The sequence below is a fragment of the Pleurodeles waltl genome, chromosome 12 (genome assembly GCF_031143425.1).
Source record: "Pleurodeles waltl isolate 20211129_DDA chromosome 12, aPleWal1.hap1.20221129, whole genome shotgun sequence".
Classification (NCBI taxonomy): domain Eukaryota; kingdom Metazoa; phylum Chordata; class Amphibia; order Caudata; family Salamandridae; genus Pleurodeles; species Pleurodeles waltl.
In genome coordinates, this window is record NC_090451.1 from 676,679,995 (window position 1) to 676,706,644 (window position 26,650).

The window sequence follows — 26,650 nt, forward strand, 5'->3', positions numbered from 1 at the left end:
CCTTACCAGGGAAATCACATGTGAAAGTACTGATTCCCCTATAATTTCCTATTTTGAAATGGATCCCCGAGCCCAACTCATAATGGGCTAGATTTTCCCCATACACAGAATTATTGGCACCTCTGATATTGGTAATTCTGGCAGGGGAAAATCCAGCCCATTTACTGTTTCACTCATAATGAGGGGTCTTTGTGTGCTAACTAACTAATGTTATGCATACTCAGTGTGTAAATGGTCCATCATTTGAGGTGACTAAAAACAGAAAGGTGAGCAAATTCACTGAGCCCTCTCTTCTTGAAGTCTCTGCTTTCCACTCTTACTAATGATAGAATGTAAGATAACAAGCATATTGACAGCACTGTAATCAATGTGTTCTTGGCTTCCAGTATTAATGTCCTCAAAATATGATAAAAAACACATTTTAATAACCATAAAACAGTCTTCATAAAAAGAAAGTTACCATAAAAAGATGATCAAACAAACTGTTAGATTTATGACGAGCAAAGAACACAAGAACGCCATTACTGCAAAGTTATGATTTATGACAATTCGGATTACGTCATACTTTGGAGATGCTTTCTTCACCTGCCCCTCAAAAATTCCTTGGTATTCATCTCAGGTCTTAGAATTAGGATGTAACACTTTGGGAAAAATATGCAGAAGAGTAGTCCCGAGCTAGAGGACAATATGGCAAAGATCTCCATGGCCACCATGTACTTGCCCTTGGTGCTCAGATAGGCTGGGATAAATGAAAGCCAGACACTGAGAAAAGCAAGCATACTGAAAGTGATGAATTTGGCTTCATTGAAGCTGTCAGGTAGTTTTCTGGATAGGAAGGCTACTATAAAACTGATGCTTGCCAGAAGCCCAAGATATCCCAGCATGCTCCAGAAAGCAATGGTAGACCCCTCATTGCATTCAACTATAATAATTCCAGGCTGAGTGTAGATATTATATTGTGAATAAGGTGGAGAGATTACCAGCCATGCAATGCTCTGGAAAATCTGAATAAGTGTACAGACAATGACAACCACGTAGGACAACCGAGGTCCAACCCACCTCTTTAATTTATTATTGGGATTAACAGCATTAAAGGCGATGACCACAGTGATTGTTTTTGCAAGGACACATGAAACACAAAGAGAAAAGATGATTCCAAAGGCAGCCTGACGGACAAGACATTTCTCATGACTGGGAAAACCCAAGAAAACCAACGAGGAGAGAAAGCATAGGGAAAGTGCCAGGAGGAGAAGATAGCTGAGAAATCGGTTGTTGGCTTTGACAATTGGTGTGTCACAATATCTGTTAAACAGTCCCAAGATGGCAGAAGGAATAATGGAGAGAGTAATGCTGATGACTGTTAAGATGATTCCTAAAGTCTCTTCGTAGGATAAGAAATCAATGTTTTTGGGTATGCATTGGTCTTGCCTTTCATTAGGCCACCTGTTCCACGGACACTTGGAGCACTCAACTGAATCTGAAAGAGGACCAGCAACATGTTAACTATGCTTCAAAACTGTGATGTCATTACTGCATTAAGCCATTCATGAGTAAGGACAGAAATAAAGACAGGCTTAAAGATCAGCCACAATGCTAAGGATGAAGGGCTGCCTTTACTGATGCCACTTGAAAGCAGGTTCTTGCAAGCTGGATCCGAGGATCTCATCCACAATCTAGTGCAAAAAATAACTTGTGGCTGTGGTACTCTTATGTTGGGTCGTATCTGTTTGTAGAGTTGGCCTTGCATACATAGTCACAGGGTTGGTTTCCTCTCCACAGTAATTATGGGACCCTTTGAACATGCAGAGGAGAATGTCAAGACGATGTCAGTCCTAAAGATGCACCGTAGGGGTTAAATTGGTCAGTGTAATTCTGCTGGTGCTAATCCACTCACCTGTTTGGTTAGATGTTTCTCCTAATGGACATGGAACACACTGGAAGCAGCAGCTAGGTTCTCCTTCTTTAGCAGCTTTCCAAAATCCAGCCAGGCAACTTGGACTACACACAGAGGTTGGGATCTGAGTGTCAAAAATATGATTATTGTTACTTCCAAAAGATATGTATACAAATCCAATCCTTTTTGTAAACAGAAATCTTTGATGCATCAAATTTGTAGGGCAGAAACCCTTTGAAAATCTGCAAATGAATTTAAACTTTGGTATCTTACAATAATTCAATTGTAGGCATGATATGCAGTATAAATGAGAAAGATGTTCAACTCAAAATTGACTCATATGCAATCCATCTAATTGATGAATGTAAGGGTCATCAGGAATTAGACAGGCTGATTAATGTAAATGATACAAAACTGTGTACTTTGACTCATGTCTTGCACATACTGATATGACCAAGAATATGGTATTACTTTCAGTTTTAGATGCAAAACCTAATGAACGAACAGAAGATCTAGGAGCACATCAACAACACCATAATGCCTCCCCTTTTAGACCCACCGCTTGAGGTAGAATATGACCGGGTCTATCCTTCAAGGCCCTATTTATTGCAGATCTTTCTGACATACTGCATTGCCTCTAATGTACCTCATAGATCATTAAAAATAGATTACATTCAACTCCAAACACATATCAACACTACCCAATTCATACACAACTACCAATCGGGGATCAGTTCACACTGCAGCAGTGAAGCTATCTTACACATCATATATAATGCCATCCTGACAACAGATAAGAATGCCAAGGCCTTCAGATTTTTTTGACCTATCAGCTGCTTTTGACAGTTGATCATCCCATCCTCATTCGCACGCTGAAGTCTTGAAATGCATTCACTGGAAACATTCATTACTGTTCTCGTCTTACCTATCCACTCAACATCAGTTTGTTCACAAGGGCACCTCCAAAACCAGAAGAGTTCCATCACCTGTAGGTTTCCCAGGATTCCATCTTGCCAACCATTATCTTGAACTTTTGAATGGAGTCACCTGGATAGGGTGATCAGGTGTCCCGGATTTGCCAGGACAGTTCTGGTTTTACACCAGCTGGCATAGCAGACTTCAGGAAATGTTGCTCATGTCCTGTTTTTTAGTGAGGGTCGCCTGTAAAAACTCTGTGTGATTTTTTTGTTTTCCAAAGTAGAGGTAGTGAGCAGGTGTTATCCGAAAGCAATTTAATTAATAGGTACTATACTGGCTTTCAAATTTTTATTTTTCAATGTTCTTAGTGCTTCTACTATAATTCTAAGCTGATGAGCGCTGTCATTCCCAGTGCTCAGTTGAAGAAAATTCATATTCCTTCTTCTATTTTTGTGTAATGTCCCTGTTTTTGTCTTCTAAAATTCTGATCATTAGACACTTGGAGCTCTAATTATTAAAAACAGTATAAAAAGCCCCAAATATGCATATGATAAAATATTCTAAATTGAAGTTTCGTCCACTTCAATGATTCTATATTTCAAACACTGTCTGCACCTCATCCATACTCGGTTGACAATGAACTACCAGAAGCTCAAACCCACTAAGAGAGAATTCTTGTTACTTGTCAAGATTCACACCCCAACTTTCACCAAATGCCAGGTCAGTTAACTTCACTCTTGACATCAACCTCACCCTGAAGGAACAAACTGAAAAGAAAATCAAGAATGCCTGGTGCCAGTTCCCTCTATTAAAGAATGTGAATCTGTTCCTCCTTGAAAGCTGTCTCAAAACTGCTGTTCAAATCCTCATAACTCTCCCATCTGGATTGTGGCAACACCCTGCTCCAAGGCCTTCTACTCACTTCACTGGGCCCATTTAAGGTATCATACCCAACGAAGGCAACACACCCTCTCTTTTTCTGCACTTAGGATCTTGAATAAAATTCATGTTTTCATCAGGACTGCTCCAACCCTGCTCCAATTTCGGAAAAAGATGAAGTTGCACCTCCTCGGACAACACTTTATCACAATCTAGCAATTGTCTACTTCTGCTCCCAGAACCTAATTAAAACTCTAATCACTTGCAGAGACTATTTTATTATTTTACCCTGTACATCACTCCTCTTCTTTTTTACTAGGTTTCAACTATAAAAATACCACTTATATACATTTATACATACATTCATACATACATACATACAGAAATAGTTCAATCCCAGAACTACCAACCAATGGAGGCTTTAACCAATCAGGGGAAAGTAAGAGAAAAGCAGCAGTTGCCATGGAAAACATGATTTTGGAAAGTGGGAAGGGAATGTACTAGATCTGAAGACATCAAATTTAAAGTCATGCACTTATTGCTCAGAAATCATAAGTAGCAATAAAAAAAGGTACGGTTAGGTCTGAATGCTCATGGATTTTATATGTAAAGTGTTTAAATGGAAAAAGAGATTGTTTGTTTGGATGTGTTTACATATGGTATTCATTGTTATATGTGTAACATATTGAGACCATTTGAGTAGCCTTAACTCATGGGTTAGTAATACCACATCTGGTGTTACAAATACCTGAGGTATCTGTAATATATGGGTCTGACTATTACTAGTGGATCATAAGTTGGTTTCTTTAGGGCTCCGTGGAATGGTGCACGTCAGTGCAAGTGCACATGTAATCCTAATCATTTGAACTGGAGCAAAGTTCTACAGGTGCAAATCTAAGGATTCTTCCCAGAAAAGCATGTAGTACTGCCGCATCCAGTAACAAAGGGTGCAGTAATAATGCATGTCCTGTAATTTCCAGTGAAGCTGGTAAAAAGAGTTACATTAAACAGAGCCCACTCATACAGTGGCGCAGCAGGAGAGCCAAGGGCCCCAAGGCAAAATGACCCATCCCCCCATGTTTGTTAGTGAAATAAATGGCCATAATATGGGTACAGTAGGCCTGCAGTCCCATTGGTCCCAGTGCCACTGCACCTTCTGCACTACTGTTTCAATGGATGAGACCAAAGACTTTAGCTGTTTCTTAGTCTGAAACTCTGACTGGCTGAAAATACATACTGCCCCCACCCAAGCACAAATCATGGGCCCCAACCTCAAATGTTTGTCAGTAAATTCCAAATTACCTGAAAATGTGGACCACAATGCTGATTTTTCTGTTGCACCCACATACACTGCAAGGTTAGATATTAAGGCATATATCCAGTAATTTAAGCAAAACGCATGTTAGAACTTAGGAAATCAAAAAGATTTTAGGGGAGTGAGGCAAATGCAGGCTTGAGATACGCAAGATCTGATAATGAGGTTTGGAAAGTGGTATTTATAGATTATTTTTCTAAGAAATACCACATTGCACAATTTAAGGTTTTACTGAGTGAGGAAGCCCACCAGGTATTAATGGGTCAAATCTGATTCCGTGTAATACCACACCCAGTAACACTACTTGCTTTTCTGATCACTTATTCCTGACGCTACAAGGAGGTATGGTAACTGACCATAAAAAGTTCCATAAAGCGGACAAAGTAAGTGGGCTCGTGATTCCGGCTCATACATGATAATTTCCTCTCTGTCCCAAACACCCGGTTTTAATCGAAGACTTTTATTGAGGCCGTCACTGCTCTATATAGAGAACAATTAATCACCCCTTTAACTTCGAACCAACAATCTAGTACAGCAAGTTAATTTATTATTATTCATCAAAAGTTGAATCAACCATGGTGCCTCCTTTAAAGAATACAGCCGATGAATGATGTCACATTACACCTCAAAACCCCAGATGACATAAAATGAAGAAACATTTTTAGAAAGCTGTTGGACTGGTCCATTTCTACAGGGACATCTCCAAGCTTTTTCCTTCCTCCGCCTAGTTTTGCTGAATTAATTTTGGTTGGCCGCAGGACTCTGCACACTTTACCACTGTTGAGCAGAGAGCTTGAGCTATCTGCTCAAAACATGTTAACACTGGCTTACACCCAATCGGCATATTAGTTTACTTGTAAGCCCCTAGTAAAGAGGCACTACATGTGCTCATGGCCTATAAATTAAATGCTACTAGTGGGTCTGCAGCAGTGATTGTGCCACCCACCTAAGCAGACCTTTAAGTGCAAAGCTCTGTCAGTCTGCCTCTTCGCACTGCAGCACTGACTGCTCACAGGGACTGCCACTGCCAAGCTCCAACAATGCCCATAGGTGATGCCAATCGGTCCATCTTGCTTTGCTGACACTATCTTGTGCCGCTCTCCCTGTTCCTCGCGTCCCTCTGCAATGCGAATGCGACTCTAGGCACGAACTTGAGAAGGTAAACCTTATGTGGGACTAACCTGGGACTGTATTCGACCTGCGCTCCATCACAGTCGGTCTGAACTTTTGAATTTGACCCAGTCCAGGGTGACCATGTAAGAAAATGGGACCTTTTGCAGATGTTTCCCCTAACCCCCTTGGGACTCCTATATGCTGGTTTCTGACTTTGATTGTTCCCTGGGCCCTGCAAACCAGGCCCAGGGCCAGTGCTCTGTTTAAATGATAGATGGTAATCAGGCATAATTACAATTGGCTCTGACAACCTACCTGTAAGTCCTTAGTATATGGTAGGGCATGTAAGTTTAGAGACCCCAGTGGGCTTAATGCACTTAAGCGTGCACTGATGTGGTGTCTACTATCATTTTAAAGCCAGCCCTGCTTTATAAATACAACTGTGTCAAAATTCAACTTTGAAATTAAACTTACTTCCTAAGTCTAAAAAATACTTTTTATTTACATATAAGTCACTCCTGAGGCCTGCTCTAGGAGCTCCAAAAGTAGGGCTCCTTGTAATTACAACAGGGACATTATAAAATATATTTTATATGCCCCGGTGAGAGAAAGCAACCTATTTTGTGTTCCCCCATTGTAATGCTGTGAGCCCATAGGATAACATGGGAAGGCTCTATTAAACTTTGATAAAGTCTAACGTTTGACAGGAATGGGCTAGAACAGTCATTCAAAGTCTCATAATAACAGTTACAATACATCCAACAAATTGCTAAGGGTAGACTTATGATAACTTTTGCAGTAAAGTCATTTTAGAACTGCTTTCCTAAAATTACCTAAAATGATCCCTGTAGCCGCCTCCTCTGATTGGTTAGCCTTTGACACGCTGCGCCAAGCTGCTGCGATAAGGTGTTAAGTGGCCTGGGCTGAAACAGAGAGACCACCTGGTCGGTGGAGATCTGCTGCTGCAGATGCCAGGACAGGAAGGGGCTGGGTAGCCAAACTTGTCTTAATAGGGAGAAAGACAGGTAGTGCAGGAACAAGGCCTACCCCTACTTATTGCACCCCCAGACAATGAGATTAGGAGAGGGGCTCAAAGGGGAGTGCAGGGAAAGGTTAGCCACAGCTGTGGTTTGGGTTAGCCAGACCTGAACTGCCAGGAGAGATTTGCTCCCTTTTGATTTTTGTTGAGATGTGCATTCTGGGACAAAAATATGCCACACGTCTAAGGAAGCTGTCATCACAGAGTATGGCACCATGTACCCCTTTAATCAGGGGTCTCGCATGTCTTGCCAGCCAAGAAACTGGAATAACTCTGGGAGAGCTGCCCAGCAACTCAGATCACTGTCTGGAAATATCAAGAAAAGAGGGATTGCCCTCCGGAACCCATGATCTGCACCCCAAGAGGACTGCACCTGCTGCACACTCTGGGCTTCACAAAGGAAGACTTTTGAATGGCCTCACAAGGATTAAGGCGTTGACTCTCGGAAAGAAACAGATATAAAAGAGCTTCAAGAAGTCACCTGCACCAACTCCACCAAGAAAAGACCAGCTTACCAGTGTCCAGTGGACTTTTAATTATTTGACCAGGTACGCTGTTGGAATTGTAGTCCAAACTCTCCTATGAGCAACTTAGAGCTTCTGGAACTTTGGCTGGTGTTGTGGACCGTCAAGACCCCAAAAGGACCTTCTGGAAGAAGCTCCATAAGTTTGGAATCATATGGAGAATTTTTGGTGAAAAGCTCCATAAGTTATGGAGAGTCAAGCCAGCGACATCGAACCGCAACTCGGCCTGGTTGCTCTGCTATAGCTCCACAGCTCTTCACCGTTGATTAATAGAACTAAGACCTCCAGGATTCATGAGGCCTTGCACTGAAGCCCGCCACTGTCATGGAACTGCAACCTGACACGCAGAGGAGACTCACTCAACATCAAGGGAAAAAGAACCAAAAAAGTGATGAAGGGCCTGATTACGACCATGGCGGAAAGGATTACCCTGTCCCAAACGTGACGGATATCCCGCCCGCCATATTACAAGTTCCATTATATCCTACGGAACTTTTAATACGGGGGACAGCATATCCGTCACGTTTGGGTTGGAGTAAATCCCTCCGTTAAGGTTGTAATGAGGTCTTCAGTGCGAAGGTAAACTTTTGACCAGGCCCTACCACTCATCATAGCCAACTCCCGCTCCATTGCGGTCAGCCTTAAACTTTGACTTTGTCCCAGTCAGGAGTGACCAGATAGCCGCGGTTGGCGCTTTTCACTTTTTGACACTCGGTACTACTGCCATGTAAAAGCTGGCAGAGAGGGAGGTCCTAATCCCCAGGGCGGCGCTGCTTGCAGCGCTGCTCTGACGGCTTAGGACCACCAGCATCGCCAGTCCCTCCTGTGAAGGTAAACTGACAGTCTGAGTGTGGCGTAACTGCCACGGTCATAATGTGGCAGTCAAACTGACGCCAAAACGGTGGGATCACTGCTTTGGCTGTGGTCAGAATGCAACTGTGACCCTGGCAGTCTTAAGACCGCCAGGGTCATAATGACCCCCTTAATCTTTACAAATTCATATATCCAGTTCCGTGCATCGCATTTTTTGTCATTCTGGTGTAATTTTAAAGATACAAATATTCTCAACTGTCATAAATTGGAGTTGGATTTTTATTGTGTTGTGTCTTACTTATTTATTATTTTGGTGATATTAAATGCTTTACACACCTGCCTCCTAAGTTAAGCCTGACTGCTCATTGGCCAAGCTACCAAGGTTTGAGCAAGGATTAATTTACTGAGAATTAAATGGACCTTATTTGTGACTGTGGTGTTATTACTAGTTTTAGGTACCTACTTGCACCTACTAATAAACCACTTTCAACTAACCAGATACCCCTAGTTGGCGCTTTATGGTTTTTGGAGTTATTTTTACAGTTTTGTTTTTTAATTCATAACTCCGGTTCTACTGATTGGATTTTTTTCATGTTGATCTTGTTTTTATTCAATAAATTTGCTTTATTTTTGTAACTTCGTGTGGGGTTCTTATTGTGTGGTGTTGTCACTGTTTTATTTTTTGAAGTGTTGTACAAATACTTTACACATTGCCTTTAAGTTAAGCCTGACTGCTCTATGTCAAGGTACCAGGGTGGATGAGCACGGGTTAAATTCGGGTTTTCTTCTGCCTTACCTTGACAAGGACTGTGGTTGCTGCTTGACCAGGGCTCACACCCCAGTCAACCACTAACCCAATTTCTCACAAATGCTTATTATTGGTGATAATTAGAGATGCAGGACTGGGTAAAGGGAGCTGATGTATTCTTTAAAATGGAAGAACCGTTTAAGACCTCAAATTAAGAAAAATCTTTCAAGTTTGAGCCACAGATTTGGAGGTGTTAGGAAGATCCAGATAAGTCTTCTGCCCATAAAAAGAAAGAGTTACTAACTCATATGGCAGACAATGCCTAACTTTAACCTCATTTTGACTTCTCAATCGACTTATGTAAGGCCCTAAAACTCAATTTTTCAAGTAGACAATATCCAAGTATTAGACAAGCAATCCAGGGCTAATCATGTCAGCTTCAAAACATAACGTAATTTCCTTGGCAACAATATGAAACAGACACTTATGTACGTTATGTGGAACCTGGCCTAAAAACATGTGAACAGTTGTGGAGGCAGTAGCACAAGCAGAAATATTTCCAATATTCCATGGTTCCACCGGGATTCAAATAGTGAATTGGTTCAGATTATTGACAAAATGGAAGGATTTGATTGTGGAGAAGCTGACCAACCAAGCAAAGAATCAGCACAGACTAATGCTCATACCTGGTTGTTACCTGAGGCCCATATGATAGCGTTTGAGTTGATAGCAAGGTTCTGCGAGGCGCTGGAGTCGTACACGCCCACCTTCACATGCTTCATTGTACCACCCGGGCCCCACTGCCAGTTCACAATGTCGTACCATGCTGGAGCATTTCCTTGGTTGTCAAAAAACACCTCTGTTCCATCAGCATTTCTAAAACGAACCTTCTGGATGTAGTGGAGAAGCTGGGAAAGAGAAGTAATGGTGGAACTGGAACAAAAATCTATAACACCCTAACAATGTAAAAAGGCAAAATTAGACTCCTAAATGAAAATTTTGCCTCAAAGGGGGTCACTGTCTGGAGTCCGAACATCTTCTACCTGTAATCCTTAGCATTTATGACATTTGGCAGCTTCAATTTATGTTATGTTCTGCTTACCAAAACTGGACTTACAAAAATGTCACCCTGAACATTGGGACATACTAGATTCTGTTACTTATTTAGTTTGCTATAAAGTATTACTTTTGTAATGCACACAAAACCATAGTGATGAAAATCAATAACATGAATCAAGAGCATTTGATTGCCCTTGCTTTTATCTGAGCTCTGAGTCAGTGTGGTAGAAGTCTGTTTTGGATGAAATAGTTAGACTTGCTTCACGCCAAGCCATGCAATAGGACAAAACCAGCTTTAGTGAACACCTCTGACACTTAACATTAACTCAGCACTACACGTTTAGCTCAACAGCGCCTCGGTGCAAAACAGATAGACTAGACTAACAGGTGCAATCTAGCCAATAACTTAATCTGCCCAATGGCAGGTGATTTAGAGGTTTCCTCCAGTGGATCAGGACCTTTCAATGAATTCCATCATGTTCTTTATGGTTGGCATCCCTAAAGTAAATATATTTTAAAGCTGCTTTGCACATCACACTGTCACACCTTCTATGCTGAAGCTCCTACCTCATAGTCTCCCCTGTGACCATACCTCAGCTGCTCCCAGGCTCTTCTACACAGATAATGTTCTCAGTCTGAAGGGTTGTTTAAGGCTCTTCTTGTCCTAGTTGATCGAGGTTTACCAGTTCACTTCTGCCAATCTTAGTGTAACCATTAGCACATCATTCAGGGTTGTGTGTGGTGGAGGGTGCAGACATTTGTTTGGTGGAACTCTATTCCAGTTCTAGTCAAAAAATGTAGTCCCAACCCGGTTCTGTCTTGGATTGGAGTTCTCCAGCAGTCTAGGCACAGACACTTGTCCCTCTGACTTTTTAAAGTACTCATTTAGATAAACCCATCCGGCTCAATACTAAGCAGAGAAAAAGAAAGGAAGTGACTGACTTGAATTAATACCTGACTGCTCAGTAATGAACAGATGCAAAGAAAATGTTGAAGCATTACAATTATGGGCCTGAATTACATGTTGGCAGAAAGGATAATCCATCACAGTGGTGATATATTACCCTTCCCGCCGACATAATGGTTAAAAGCAGAGCAACATTTGGTGTAACGATGGGGAAGACTACTCTGTCTCTGCCATGGTTCGACTCCTCTGACGGCCTGACAGAGGAAAGGCATCAGCGGATGTCCTGTATGTCTACCCACCTAATTTAGATGGGCAGAAACACAGGTCAGCTTTTATTGCCTGTCACCACCAAGAAAACTCTGGTGGTAAGGGGTAGTTAAAACAGCAAAATGCCACCCTTGCCATGGATGATAACTCCAAAGGTGAAGGGAATATTTGTTTTTCATTTTCGAAAACAAAATCCCTTTTTGGGATAAGAGTCACTGTTAGGCACAGCCTTGACTGCAGGTTCTTCAATTAATTAAATGTCTATCGACCCAATGGACATTTTTAACTTTGGCAGTCGGGACCTCCGCCAGGGCAACAAAGTAAAATACTCTGTAGCCCTGGTGGAGGACAGCCCAAACGCCAATAAATAAACTATGGCCTGGAAGTTTCCTTCCAAATCAGCATCATGAGCCTTGTCGTATTACCATGAGACATAATACCTCACTGTTTTTTAGGGATATATACTCCAGCGCAAAGGTGACGGATTTTTTCTGAAGAACAAGGTAAACATTTATGGGATAACATGCATAATTTTGTGTGGACCTAATGATTCACAAAGATTTTCCCCATTTCTTAAGGGCCTATTGAGGGATCACATGTAATCCTTCAGAATAACAGCAAAGAAGAATTTCTGGTGCCTCTGATGTTGGTAATGTTGTGTACAGTATTACTAAACTGAAAATATCGCTGGGCTCATGACACTGACCACAATGGCAAATATCTTATTTGAATATGGCAATGGCCCCTTTCTCTCCAGCAATTTTGATTTTTTTGGCATCCAGGAAAAGGGGGAATGGGATAAAGTATGAAGCATCTCTCCTTGTTTTTTCATTAAGGAATATTTTAGAATCCTCCCTATATCTATTCATGCTTCTCAGATAACCCTCTTTAGAAGACAATCATTATTTCCAGACTCATGGGCCTGATTTACACAGATTTTACTCTCAAAAAGGGTTCACAAATAGTGGACAAACTTTTTGTTAATACAATATTATTTTGTGAACAGACCTATGTTCAAATAGTTTGTTTAAAAAAATACCAAATTGCACGGGTTGCAGAACAAATGACAAGGGATCGAAAAGTGACCCCATTCCCCTTTGCAAATCATTTATCATCCCAACTAGAGGTCAGTAACTGATCAACGGTTTACATTGAGAATTACAGTTACAACCCATTGCTACATCAGGATATGATTCGCAATTTATAAGTGACACCCATGATATGCCCCTTCCCAATAGTGATTCATAAGCCATTTATATTCCCTTATATTGATTTGGACACACTTCGTTGAATCTGTTAATGGTGTTAATAGATGAAAAATGCACTTTAAGGATCATAATCGCTCTGATTCAATTAATCAAAAAGTTTACAACCATTAAATTATAGCAATTTTTAAGTCTCGCCTACAGACAGCTAAAGCTGTTGTTGAAGACATACTACAAACAATACAATATATGCATTGTGCTTTGACTCACCCACTGACTCATGGATGAAGGGGTAAATCTATCTGGCACTCAAAGTGACCTCAGAAGCTACAAAATCCAGGTTCACTCATTTCAAAGCTTCTGGAGCTAAAGCCAAAGACTTCAGTGGGAGTTCAATGATGATTATCCAAGTTCTAGGCGCACCCTGGGCATAGCCATGGACTTCCCCCAGCTAAAAGATTTTGTCTTCCATTTCTGAGAAATCAGAAGGTACCTGCATTAAATGTGTACCATGTCAGTTTCTCAGAGATGTGTTAGGAAATATGATCGTTGTCTTTCTTTGTAAGCCACAATGCAATTATGCATCCCCATTATAAGAATGAAATGTCCCAAAACGCAAAAGGCGGTCGTTGACGGACTGTTTTTCAGGACAGTTTTACTCGTTTATTGCTTCTAAGAAACAGATAATACAGTGGATTCTACCCAAACTATTTCACCTAAATGGTCATATATTTATAGAGCAAATAGTATGCATTGAAAATTTGTCTTGGTGCTTCCAGGTTCTGGCAGTATATGAAGCGAAGTTCAAGCAAACAGCGTGACCTTCTCTCCATCGCACAGGATGGTTTCTTGGTTCCACAGCAGGGAATTAATCTCGCGCCTTTTCTGCCTGATTTATATGCTGTTCCATATTCACCGCCTCTTTATAGTGACAGCTGCTGTCAGAGAATGTCTACATGCTGACCTAGAACTTAATTTCGAATTCAGTGCTTGTGCAAGAGCTTTCTACTCTTACAGGAAATAGTACGTTAAAAATGTGAACCTTAGACTAGAGTTTCTTCTATCATCGGGTTAATATTGCCACTGGAGCTCCAGGATGAATTGAGAAACATTTCATGGAGCGCCTGGAGCGGCCAGCCCATACTGTCTTCGAATCCCATTGGATGTGTGTGAGGGGAGGTTGAACGGAACATAATCTGTATGACATGGGAGGGGGCACATTCATATTGCAATCTTCCTATAGGCACTAATGGACAACAAATGAAACGAAATGCAATTTGCGACATTACTGATTTAGTGAGAACATCCGTATTTTCTAGTTTATTTCCTATGTTAATTGTTTCTTCTGAGCTATCGCTAAATAAAAGCAACAGTTTTAGGAAAAAAAACGTTCTCTTTCTATTCGTTTCTTTTAACACTACCCTACTCATACATATTCATAATGTTGGTACATAGGTTAATTGATAGTACAGTCATGCCTACTTGCCAGGGCTGGAAATCCAAGATGTCTGAGCAGGACCCTTGCTGGAAGGGGCCTCTGCCACTCTGACATGACTGAAGATCCATAAGGGCCATAGCGACAGCATAAACTGAACTGTAGGCTGTGTAGGGTGCCCTTAAAGTAGTAACATCATTGTAGCTAATTCGCAGACTCTGCAGCTCCTCAGCGCCTGTGCACAATTTTGTTGTGTTGTCCCACAAATTAAAGTTCTTCGTTTTGTTCTCCCACTTGCAGCCAAACGCTTCCTCCCAAAACACAGTAACTAATGAATCTTCAGAAGACTTTGATGGGTGGATGCTATTAAGATGCTTTTCAAACCCTGGCATCTCTCCACTGTGGATTGCAAACCCAATTGTACCAGTCAGAATGCCCTTGTACTTCTTCATGGACAGGATAGCAGATGTTGTCCAAGCTTCAGTTGCAACCCATGTCTTTCCTGTCACATTCTGTTTCACCATCTCCTCCATAAGCGGGACAACATTGGCTTCATTAGAAAATACGACAATGACGTTTGCAGAGGATTGCTTGATCACTTGTATTATGGGAAGTGCATTGCGATGAGCCACATGGGGGAGAATTTTCTCAGAGAAGGCAATGCACACCCCCGCCTTGAGTAGCTCTTGTTGCAATATTTGAATTCCCTGTTGTCCATAATCATTGTCCACTGATAGAAGACCCACCCAGGTCCATCCAAAATGTATCACTAGCTGGGCCAGTCCACGTGATTGGAAGTCATCGCTGGGAATCGTACGGAAAAAAGAAGGAAACTGGCTCCGGTCACTCAGAAGTGGACTGGTTGAGAAATAACTGATCTGTTTTGAAAGACAGCAAAATCACTTTATGTAAAAACCCCCTTCGAATTAAAAATCAATTGTTTCATACAAAACATCAGACTGTGTTCACCAAGTGAGAGCTGCATTCGTAACATGCCTTATGAAATGCAAATAGTGCAATTCTGTCGGCATCTGTGCCCAGTGTGTGCTATTGTTTGTTTACTATGGAGGACTCCTCATGGGCCAGTGAATCATGCAATCCTGATAAACAGATTATTTATGAAAGATTTAATTAAATACTGTGTTCCAGCTAGATTAGTGAATCGTTTTCAGATCTGGAAACACTTATGCTGGCTGAACTACGCCTTGTACTCTTTTAACCAGATGAGAGAGTACAGCACTTGACCGGCAGCTCTGAAGGAGCTTTCTAGAAGAAGTGATTTGACTTTTTCAATAGAAAAAGCTAGCTCTCTTCTCTTTCTTGGTGATATGGTCCCTGAGTGTGATGTCAGTGTCAAGAGTGAATCTAAGAAGCTTGTTGAGGTAGGAAATTGTAATTCAAATATGTCCAAATTCATATTGTTGATCCAGGTTTGGACTACTCATTGCGTGTTGCTCTTGGCAAACAGTATGAATTCTAATATGGTGAAGTGAGCTTTAGATGGGTGCTGACCATCCAGGTCTGGTTGAGTTGCAAGCAGAGTGTGAGGCAGGGGAACTTTGAAGCAGTAGAGACTTTCAAGTAGAGTTGTGTGTCAGAGACATTTTGGTGGCTTTGTGCCATTTTAAAAATGCTAAAACCAAGTCAGAGACTATGCAAACCATGCAACCAATTGATCATTAATACTAAGACATGCTCAGAAAACTATGCATTCTGGACTTTCGGTCTTTGGCCTCTACACAGACCCTCAACACGTGTTCCACTTATGCCACAGGTTAATTTGTTAGTTGGTCATTGATTTGCCAGCTGCTCAGTGCCAGTGGAATAGCTAATCTCAAATATTAAAAAAGCTTCAGAATTAGCACCTGTCCATTTGAAAGGCATAAAAGAAACAGGAATTGCAGAAAGCCTTAAAAATCCAAAAAGAAAAAAATTGACACAAAGGGCCTCATTACAACCCTGGCGATCAAAGACCGCCAGGGTTGTTTTGGCGATTGTACCGCCAACAGGCTGGTGGTACAATTTGCCGTATTATGACTGCGGCGGTAGGGCCGCGGTCGCACCGCTGGGACTGGCGGTTTCCCGCCATCGTTGTCCCGGCGGTTATAATCCGCCAGGGCAGTGCTGCCCTGGGGATTATGACTCCCCTTCCCACCAGCCTGTCCATGGTGGTAGAGACCGGGAAGGGGAGTCGCAGGGCACTTGGCATGGGCAGTGCAGGGGCCCTCAGGCACAGCCCCACCCTGGTTTTTACTGTCTGCACAGCAGACAGTGAAAAGCGCAACGGGTGCAGCTGCACCCGTCGCACAGCCACAACACCGCCGGCTCCATTAGGAGCCGGCTCCAATGTTATAGCCGACAACCCCGCTGGGCCGGCGAGCGGAAACTCTGTTTCCGCCCGCCGGCCCAGCGGGGATGTTGTAATGTGGCCGGCGGGATTGCGGCTGCATAGGCGGCTGCTCGGTGGTCCAACCTGGGCGGGCGGCCTCTGCCACCCGCCAAGGTTGTAATGAGGGCCTAAGTCTTTAGGACACTGGTCGTTAAAGAGTCTTGATGTCCTCTCAAGTAAGAAAATATACATTTTCTTTGAATAAATTAATAGATATTTTTGCATCCCTGTAGAGATCCCAGTGGAATAACCTTTTATAAGACTATTGATCAAAAGGCATATTTTTTGTATTTGGATCCTTACCTGGGGATGTCTTTGTAGGCCCAATATTCTAGCCATCAAGATGCTGTGCGTGGAACTGAAGTCTCCTATGATGCCTGCAAACTGGGCAATTCTCTGGCACTGGTAGTTAGGAACAGGCATTTTGTTCTGTGTCAGGAGCCACAGGGTTCCCTCCAGAGCCTTTTGCAGTGCTGAGCATGAATCGTATATCCAGAAGCCCAAAGTTATGTTTGGTAGCAAGTGGGGATTCCTGTTAATCTCCTCAACTGCAAAAACCATCGCTTGGAGGAACTGATAGTTCTGAAACACAAATCTGCAAGATATAAATGTAGTCTCACATTTAGCAGACAAACTAGTTTAATGACTCAAGTTTTTTATTAATTAGTTAAGAAGTCATTATCACGGAATATCTAATTAGAATATTCCTTTACTTAGGGTCCAATGTCATAACAGGGCAAAATAGAAATTGTCATAGTGCCAAATACTCTAACAAGTGAGCTAAGATGTTTATATTGAATGTGAAAGTGTAATCTGCCTATAAAGGCGTGCACTATATTTTCCTAAAGCAAACATGTTCTGAAGACAGTACATGTGTGAAGTAAGAATACTTTTTATAAACTAACAGTGATGTCCAACATCTACTATCTATTTGTATCACGGTGATGGCTCACCTCTACCCCCCTCAACAATGTAAAGTGCTGCAAATAGTATCACTGTCATATCACTGCAACATCATAATTTCAGCAAACTGGGAATGCCTGCTGCCTCAGTGATCCTGCTTACAGGCCTGTCAGGGCAACAGCAAGCAACAGCCAGTCCATGTCCATGCCAAGCAGGCATGACATGCAAGCCCCAGGATAGATTTCCTCCAACCCCACAGCATCACTAGACACCACACTAAAATAGGAATATGCCCACATACTGATGCCTCAAGTGAGATGAACACCAACGGGTGCCAACTGCTGCAAGATTGGATCCTGATAAAGCTGACTTGGCCTTCCACAGACATTAAAATAAGTTCCATAATTTCAGCAACAGTAACATATCTACCACATCATTTATGACTTTCGTTTGCCTTCAAAATTATTGAGAAATACATGACACCACAAGTTAAAAATAAACAGTTGACACAAGTTAATTCAACTGAAGGTCTGGATGCATGTGAATACTCAACAAAGGACTTTCTAGATTTCCAATTCTCCTTCATCTATTGTGCACGTTTGACACAGTTTACCATGGTCCTCTTCTTTAGCTCTAAAGAACAACCTTGATACAGTAGTTCTAAGTAATTAATTTGTTTAAATCTTCAGTAAATAATCTCTAAATTTGTCAAATGTGAAGGCTCACTCTGTCACCCTCTTTATATCCCTATGGGAATACTCCAAAGCTCCACTGTTCCTACCACACTGCTGAACCTGTAAATATGTAGTCCCTACTAAACATACTGGGCAATTCGGGCACTGGCTATTACCAATATGCAGCCAGCCTGCACTTTATCTAACATTTTGCTAAATATGACATCAATAATTAAACCCAGACCTCTGTCAAGCTGAACACACAAAAAATTAATTAAGATGCGTCTTATTTAACAAGAAACAACTTAGTCTGCTTATTAGACTTAAACAATGGGATAAGATGTTAGGTTGTTTATTCACGTGTTTCCTCTCATTGAAAGAACACATTTGGAGTGTCAATATCATTGTATCACAAATTCTTATGTTGAATCCCATAGAAGTTCTTTCACCCTCGCCCTCCACTATCTACATGCTCTCCCTCGCGCAAATATAGGATCTTTCCAACATATTCAGAAAAGGCCTACAATCAAGTTCATCAAGAGAACAGCACAAGGTAGATGGATAATGATACACAGTGACTTGATCATATCCACAAGTAGATGACACCCTTGTTTAAAATGAAACCAATCCAAAGTCCGTATGTGAGAAGTATGTATACCCTTGAATCACACCGCTTAAACTGGCCTGTGAACATGTGTCCTCCCCCTGCATCTTTGCAGCACGTGAGAAATCTTGTATTCATTTTTGACCCAAATTTCAAATCTCACACTGGCTCAACAATGTGAAGGAAGTCATATTTCATCATTTGATCACCAGAAAACCCTCATGTTCATAAGGTTGACCATCAAATAGAGCTGGCTTTATGCAAGGAGATGGTACAGCTGGACGACATATTGTGATCTATATTGGCCTTCAAAACATCATCACCAATGATACACAGATTTCAGAATCAGGCATGCAGAATGTGTTTTTATTTGTGTCAAAAGTATTGTGTTAGGCCAGTTCTGAATAGTATGTATTGGTTATGTGTGGAAATCACAAACAAAGTTAAAACACTGCATCATGTACAGAACCTACAGTGGTCAAGACCAAAGCTATTTTCAAGAAATGGTACAGACTAAACTTCCAGCGAGGAACTTCATATCAGCTTCTGCCCATCACATTAAAACAGCAAACATTCAAAATTAATGAAGACAGATCTTTGGGTGCCAATACCCAAAAGGATGGTACTCTGTTAGTTGAAAGCTCCTCTTTGTACCAAATTATCTTCAATTTAGAAAGTTCTAGAAATTCTAGGTTTTAGTTTTTAGCAAAATCTTTGACTAGACATCTACCTCAACAAGGGAAGTGACGGATTAAACCTGGATGCAGGACCAGTTCCCAAAACTGTTTGGACTCTTAACCCCCATCCCACATTCAGTCTAGTTTTTATATGTGTTTTTCGTTTCTGACACTGAATTAATGAAGGTGATGTATAATGCTATACAAAAAGGTCAAATAAATAGGTGTAGTTTTTTGCTTCTATAATCTTCTAATTTCCCCATCTTTCCTTTATTTTATGTGCTCTAATCTCTCTGGAATCTCTTCTTTAATACATCTAGCTGCACTAATATGGGTGATTTGAGAATCATGGAAATGTGCAGTTTATTCCTCACCCTCCCCTAAGCATCTGCTCCTTATTCTCTTTCTCTAGCTTTCTGTCTTGATAGCTGCTAGCTTTTTTCCTCTTCTCATGCCCGGGTCAGGTGTCATTATTATGGGCAAGCACAAAGTGCTCCGTCCCCTGTAGTAGTCTCTCTTTGGGCTTCAAACCACGCCCATGCTACGTCAGTCACTTACATTGGTTTGTGGGCTTGCCTTTTAAAATCCGCTTGCTTTCATTTGTGAAAGGCATGCATACGTCATGCCTTTTCCGATGTTTAGCCCACCTACACAGCACCAGTAAAGTACCAAAAACATACGAGGCTCAATGTTTTCAGCCTGGAGTCCGGACTACTTTATCTGTTTATTTTCCACGCAGCGCAATCGCTCTGCATTTTACATAGCGCGATCACGATGCGTTTTTTTTTTTTGCTTTACAACGCTAATAGCTCTAACTCGAACAAATGCGAGACCCGTTGCATTGAAAATGCTTGTGTTTGTTTATGCTTTTTCTTCCCTGAACATGATGATCATCCATGTTTTATCCTGTATATTTCGAGTTCCTCTCATTTCTGTATACTTGTGTCTTATATGATGTGTGTAATGTACAGATATACAAAGAACCTTAAAATGCATTTAAAAAATGAAATTATCTCTTAGGTTGTGCAGCCTGGTTTGGTCTCTTTAGATGGCCAGGGCAGGCTGAAAGCCATTCTTTATCTCTGCAACTTTTGCCTTACCATATCCACCACATACTTCTGTTTTATTGCCTAAGATACCTCTGAATATGAAGAGCAGGACCTCCACCCCATATATACACTAACAATTGCCAACTGCAAGTCTATGCTTTCAAGTCAATATCTACTGATTTTATGGTAAGGTGTTGGTTACTAAAGTCTACATCTGATTAGTTGCCTCTAGTTGATTCTGTTAGCTAACGAGAATTAGCTAAACCGCATGGATAGTCTTAGCGTTAGTCTACAAAGGTGTGTGAATGGGCTTCGAGCCGCCCCATTGTAGCTTGGCTGTATAGAGCCGATATACTCCAGTCACACATGACAATAGATAAGTAGAAACTCTTCTCTGTGACTTGTAGATACAATGCTGAATTTTTAAAGGTGAACTCACTTTTTTCACATCCAGCTTTATATCCAGTGCAAAGCAGAAAAAAAAGTTTAAATCAGTTGAAAGCAGTACTATTAGCATCACAGCAACATGGCATGCTACATCCTAGGTGAATTATTTGTTAAATAAATTGTAAACATTCTTGTTTCTGCATCCCAAATTCACAACCGAAGATGAAAATGTACTATTCATCATGATCCCATGCAGATGTACAAATAAATCATCATTAAACAGGAAGTTTTGAATTAATGTAAAAAACAATGAATTAAAAAAAGTTCTACTATGCTCTCGTAAACCTGTTTAAAGAAGATGCTACTTAAACCATCGTGGCGATTAATCAAAGCTTACAAAGACACATCTAAGAACACCAACCAAATCTCATTGCCCAAGAAATATCCTGCAAATGAATCAATGCACACTTAGTCTTTTTTATGTCTAATGTTAATTTCAAACAGATTCCTAACAGAAAACCTTTAAAATGAACTAACAGAGTTTCCATTATTTTTCAATACACAGGCTGTTGGTCTGCCTTTCTGTGGTCTTGTAAGTACATTTTAGGAAGTGAAGTTAGCTATTATTTGATATCTTCTTGGTTAGCAAATCTTTGTCAAATGAATATTTATGCACAAACATATAAATACACTCCACAGTGGCATCGATAATCAGAGTGGCACAGCAGTCTGCCTCCAACTTGACCCTAAAGAAAAGTGTGTTAACCATTACTGAAATCTGTTGTGCTCCTTTCTCTTGCCCCCTCACTTTCCCTGCGCACCTCCCATTCCCCAACACACTGACATTTAAAGGTGAAGAATAGAAGAGGCTGCCAAATTGTTTTTTTGCCCAGGACGCTGTCACTCATGGAAGACCACTGAGGCAACTTTACAAACCAGAATATTATCACCGCTGGCTTTAGAGTCGTTGTTATTACACAGATCAATACAGCTAATTGTCATAACATGTACATCAAGCTTGGATGACCTTTAGTCCCCACTTGTAGGAATTGCAATAATATTCCCAAATGATGAAATGAATGAATCAATGATGTCATAGGAATCGAAGAGTATGAGGTGGGGGAGAATGTCAACTTTGATCCTTAAGGTAAAGCCCTGCGGATGGCCTTACCTTTGGCAGATGAGCTGACCTGGCTGTGCTGTGAAGGAGGTGTCCGGGTAAATCCTGTCATCATGGACAGGCAGGACTCCGCCAATCAGAACCTGGCCTGGAAGGACAACACCCGTGACTTCGGGCCTTTCAAGATGGCAGCCTCTGCGGCTGTTCTGTCGGGAAGAAACAGAGACCAGACTGGACATTACAACATAGAATACCCCCCTCTGGGAGAGAAGCATGCTTGTGCCTGTTTTCAATTTCGAAGTCTCAACACTGCTGGCTTGAGTAGCCTAACAAATTCGTTGGGACATTTTGACAAAATAAGTTGAGTTATCTCAGTTGCTGTTTAATTCCGATAAAGCTCGAATATCAGAGTTTGTTTTTTTTCAACACTACGTCAATATCGTTGTTAACTTAACACTAGGACAACATAGATTATTTGACAGTGTCCGTTCAATAAAGGGCTCTAATAAGCCAGGCGGCTCCCCCTGAAAGATCCAGGTGCCCGCGCACGGCGCATCCCATCTGCGCACAGGTCACATTACCCCGGCTTTATAGCCAGGGCTCCTCGCCACAGCGCGCCAGGCTTCTCAGGAGAGCTGATCACGCGTGATTGTGGCGCTTATAATTATGGGTCGCAAGACAATTTCCCGAGCTACATCTTTTTCAAAGTTTTACTTCTGGGATTAAAACTCCACTAATGAACTGCAGTACCCTAGAGTTTAAAGACAGCAAGAGGTCATTTTTTGGAAAAAGATGTTGGATCTCTGAATATCCCTCTTTCCTTGACATCAGTTATTTTTCGATTCCAACTTAAAACAATATTTTTCCTAACGATGATTATATACACTCCGGCTGAAGATAACTATTTTGTGAAAAACAAATGCATTTAGCTTAATGGTAAATTCAGCATCTTTCGATCTGACAAAAATACCAACTATTAGAAAACAGGCCACTATCATTAATGCTGTCATTAATTCAGTTATTTATTCACAAAGTTCCTGTCGTCTGTGATGAACAAACCATGCATGTCCGACGTGTGGAGCAGCGTAATTAAGCGCTTCAAGCACTTTCTATGCGCCCTGTATTCTTAATATGTGTTTAACTGCATTAATCTGCATGCATTTCTATTAATCAATTATAGTAAGTGGCTATATATTCCCTTTAATGAGACCACCTGTATATTTAGTTCAATTATAAGAATGCATTCGCCATGAAAGAAATTGTATGCTTTCTTTAAATTGCATTTAATAAAAGCATTTATGCTAACTGAATTCAATTAGATCCTGTTTTGAACCGAATGTTGGGCCAGGTGTACGAAGCCTGTTGCATTTCTTAATGGTATGAATCGCTATTTCGGGCCATTAAGAAATGCAAACTGGGCTTTTCTTGTGTACAAAACCCTTTAAGGAACCACAAATTACGGTTTCTACAAGTAGAAATCACAATTTGCGATTCCCAGAATAGGAAATTGCAAATAGGTATTTCCCATTTGTAACTCCAATTCTGATGTACCATGCATTTCCTAAATACTACTTTGGCATTTAGGAGATGCAATTACCATTGACTTGAAGTAATGGTAACCAGGTGCAATTAAAAAAAAGCAACCAAAGTGCTCTTTTTAAATTGCAATATAGCAGACACAGACCCCTTAGGCATATGTGTGCTCTACAGGTGCATCTCTATTTTTTTAGAACAGACTTATTGTTCAGTTTGTTAGACTAAGGGGGGGATAGCTCTTTTAAATTAAAAGTTGGCATCGGATATGGATAATGAGATGGTGGGTGAGACCATCCTGTACTAGGCAGACCGGACTGATGATACATCCTAGGGCGTCCAGATGATTGCTTCTTTGTTGGGAGCTGGGAACTAGAAAGACTTTCTTCTACCCGAGAACACTTCCTTTTTATTTGTTTATTTGGGGGGAAAGGATAAGGAGAAGCCTTCTAGATGCCTTTTTCATGTGTTAATTGTGTGCTTTTAGTATAACACACCAGACCCAACCCTGACTTTGGCTCAGAGTGTTAAGCTTCATGCTTGAATACACACTCTTTCCACTGAACATTAAGGGGGTCATTAGGAGTGTGGAGGTCTATAGACCGCTACACTCGTCGTGGCGGGCTGACTGCCACATTACTAACCTGGCGGTCGGATCAACAGGGAACAGCCAGCTCTGCCAGGATCTTGGATCCCGGTGGTCTGGAGGTGGCGGAGATCCTAATCTGCGACAGCAGCGCTGCAAGCAGCACTGCCCTGCGGATTACAACCTTGTTCTCCGCCAGCCTTTTCATGGTTGTAACACCACCATGAAAAGTCTGGCGGAGAACAGGCCACAGGGGGGGGCCCTGCACTTGGCATGGGCAGTGCAGGGGCCCCCTGCCCAGCATCCTGCAGGCTACAGTATTGCCACAGGCTCGATTAAGAGTCGGAGACAATGCTGTAGCCAGTTTCCCGCTAGGCTGGTGGGCAGAAACTAAGGTTTCTGCCCACCAGCCTAGCGGGAAACTCTTAATAGGGCCAGGGGGGATGTAGCCTGTGTGGCGGCAACCTCCCTGTCAGAAGTCTGCCAAACTTGTAATTACCCCCTTCTTCATAAAATTGTACCTTACCACTTCAATACTATATTTAGAAAAGTGAAGTTCCTTTATGAAACCTGCTTGGGTGATATTTTGTTGGTTGTATGTTGTTAGAAATGGGGTCTTTGGTTGGCAGTCAGGACCCTCACTCTAGTCAGGGTAAGTCACACACAATCCAAATTATCCTGTGCCCACCCTCTGGTAGCTTGGCACTGAGCAGTCAGGCTTAACTTAGAAGGCAATGTGTAAAGTATTTGTGCAATAAATCATGCAATAACACAGTGTAGCACCACAAAAATACACTACACAGTGTTTAGAAAAATATATAATATTTATCTGATAAGATGCAGGTCAAAACGATTAAAATGCAATAAGTATATGTTGAAATATCACTGTAAAAATGATATAAAGTGTCTTTAGTATCTTAAAAGCAATAAATGTCTCTTTCAAGCACAAAGTACTTGATTTGCGTTCAAAATCTCCACAGAGGAGGAGATGCGTGGAAAACAGGGAGGTGTGTGTCAATTTCTCGGGCCGCACACGGCGATGTGTTGTTTAGTTTTCACGTAGGGACGGCTTTGCATCGATTTCCGGCGCTCGTTCGTGGAGCCTCTTCAGGTTGGGTTTTTTTGGACGCCCGGGGATGATTCGTGGATTTCCGGCGCTGACAGGACGAAGTCACAGGGGCTGCATCGATATGGTGGACGTTGCGTGGAAATTTCTACCGCACGGCAGGCGCTGCATCGATTCCTCTCTGGAAGTCGGGCTGCGTCGTTCCGGCTCAGCTGTGCATCGATCCAGTTGGCCGTGCATCGAATTTCCAGTCGCTACGCTGGTGCTGTGTCGATCTTCTCGATGCGAAGTCGGGCTGCGTCGTTTGGCGTGCAGTGAATTTTTCACTGCGATGCAGGCTGTGCGTCATTTCTGGCAGGCTGTGCATCGATTTTCACCGCACAAGGAGTCCTTCTTGTAGAAATTAAGTCTTTTTGGTCCTGAGACTTCAGGGAGTAGGAGTCAAGCTCTATCCAAGCCCTTGGAGAGCACTTCTCACCACAGCCAGGGAGCAGCAAGGCAGCAGGGCAACAGCAAGGAAACAGTCCTTCACAGAAAGCAGTCAGGTGAGTCCTTTGGGCAGCCATGCAGATCTTCTTGGCAGGATGCAGTTTCTGGTTCAGCCTCTCTTCTCCAGGAAGTGTCTGAGTTGGTAGGGCAGAGGCCCTGTTTAAATACCCAAATGTGCCTTTGAAGTGGGGGGGGGACTTCAAAGAGTGGCTTAGAAGTGCACAAGGTCCCCTTTCAGTTCAACCCTGTCTGCCAGGGTCACAGAAGAGGGTGTGACAGTCCTTTGTGTGAGGGCAGGCTACTGTCCTTTGACACATAATTGTCAGGCCCTTCACCCTCCCAGCCCAGGAAGACCCATTCAAAATGCAGATGTATGCAAGGTATCCTGTGTTTGGGGTGTGTCTGAGTGAATGCACAAGGCAGCTGTCAATTGAACCCAGCCAGACGTGGCTTGTAAGGCATATAAGGATTTAAGTGCAGAGAAATGCTCACTTTCTAAAAGTGGCATTTCTAAAATAGTAATATTAAATCCAACTTCACCAGTCAGCAGGATTTTGTATCACCATTCTGGCCATACTAAATATGACCTTCCTATTCCATTCAGATCAGCAGCTACCACTCAAACAGTATATGAGGGTATCCCCAATGTTAGCCTATGACGGGAGCAGGCCTCACAGCAGTGTAAAAACAAATTTAGGAGTTTTAAACTATACAGGTACATGTCCTGCCGTTTGCCTACACAGCACTCTGCCCTATGGGGTACCTAGGGCATACCTTAGGGGTGTCTGATATGTAGAAAAAGGGGAGTTTTAGGCTTGGCAAGTACTTTTAAATGCGAAGTTGAATTGGCAGTGAAACTGCACACACAGGCCTTGCAATGGCAGGCCTGAGACAAGGTTAAGGAGCTACTTAAGCGGGTGGCACAATCAGTGCTGCAGGCCCACTAGTAGCATTTAATCTACAGGCCCTGGGCACATATAGTGCAGTTTACCAGGGACTTATGAGGAAATTAAATAATCCAATTGTGTATGATCCCATGTTATCATCTTTAAAGGGA

The 26,650-nt window shown here is 41.9% G+C and overlaps 1 protein-coding gene across 1 annotated transcript; it reads right to left on the reverse strand.

Annotated features, from left to right (window-relative positions):
* Nucleotides 1-581: 581 nt before the first annotated feature.
* Nucleotides 582-22,170, reverse strand: LOC138267224 (extracellular calcium-sensing receptor-like). The gene is made up of 6 exons (XM_069216081.1): nt 21,971-22,170; nt 16,809-17,100; nt 14,164-14,994; nt 9,930-10,199; nt 1,895-2,018; nt 582-1,477 (listed from the first exon to the last, which is right to left on the reverse strand). The coding sequence occupies exons 1-6, from the start codon at nt 22,156-22,158 to the stop codon at nt 582-584; spliced, it is 2,601 nt and encodes an 866-aa protein (XP_069072182.1). The 5' UTR covers nt 22,159-22,170.
* Nucleotides 22,171-26,650: the final 4,480 nt, after the last annotated feature.

What these genes read in the sequence shown, in the direction of transcription:
- LOC138267224 (XM_069216081.1), bottom strand. Translation starts at nt 22,158, where the DNA reads ATGTCCAGTCTGGTCTCTGTTTCTTCCCGACAGAACAGCCGCAGAGGC. An exon ending in GGGCCTCAGGTAACAACCAG is followed by an intron (nt 2,019 to 9,929) that starts GTATGAGCATTA and finishes TTTGACACTCAG; the next exon opens with ATCCCAACCTCTGTGTGTAG. An exon ending in AGAAACATCTAACCAAACAG is followed by an intron (nt 1,478 to 1,894) that starts GTGAGTGGATTA and finishes GTCCTCTTTCAG; the next exon opens with ATTCAGTTGAGTGCTCCAAG.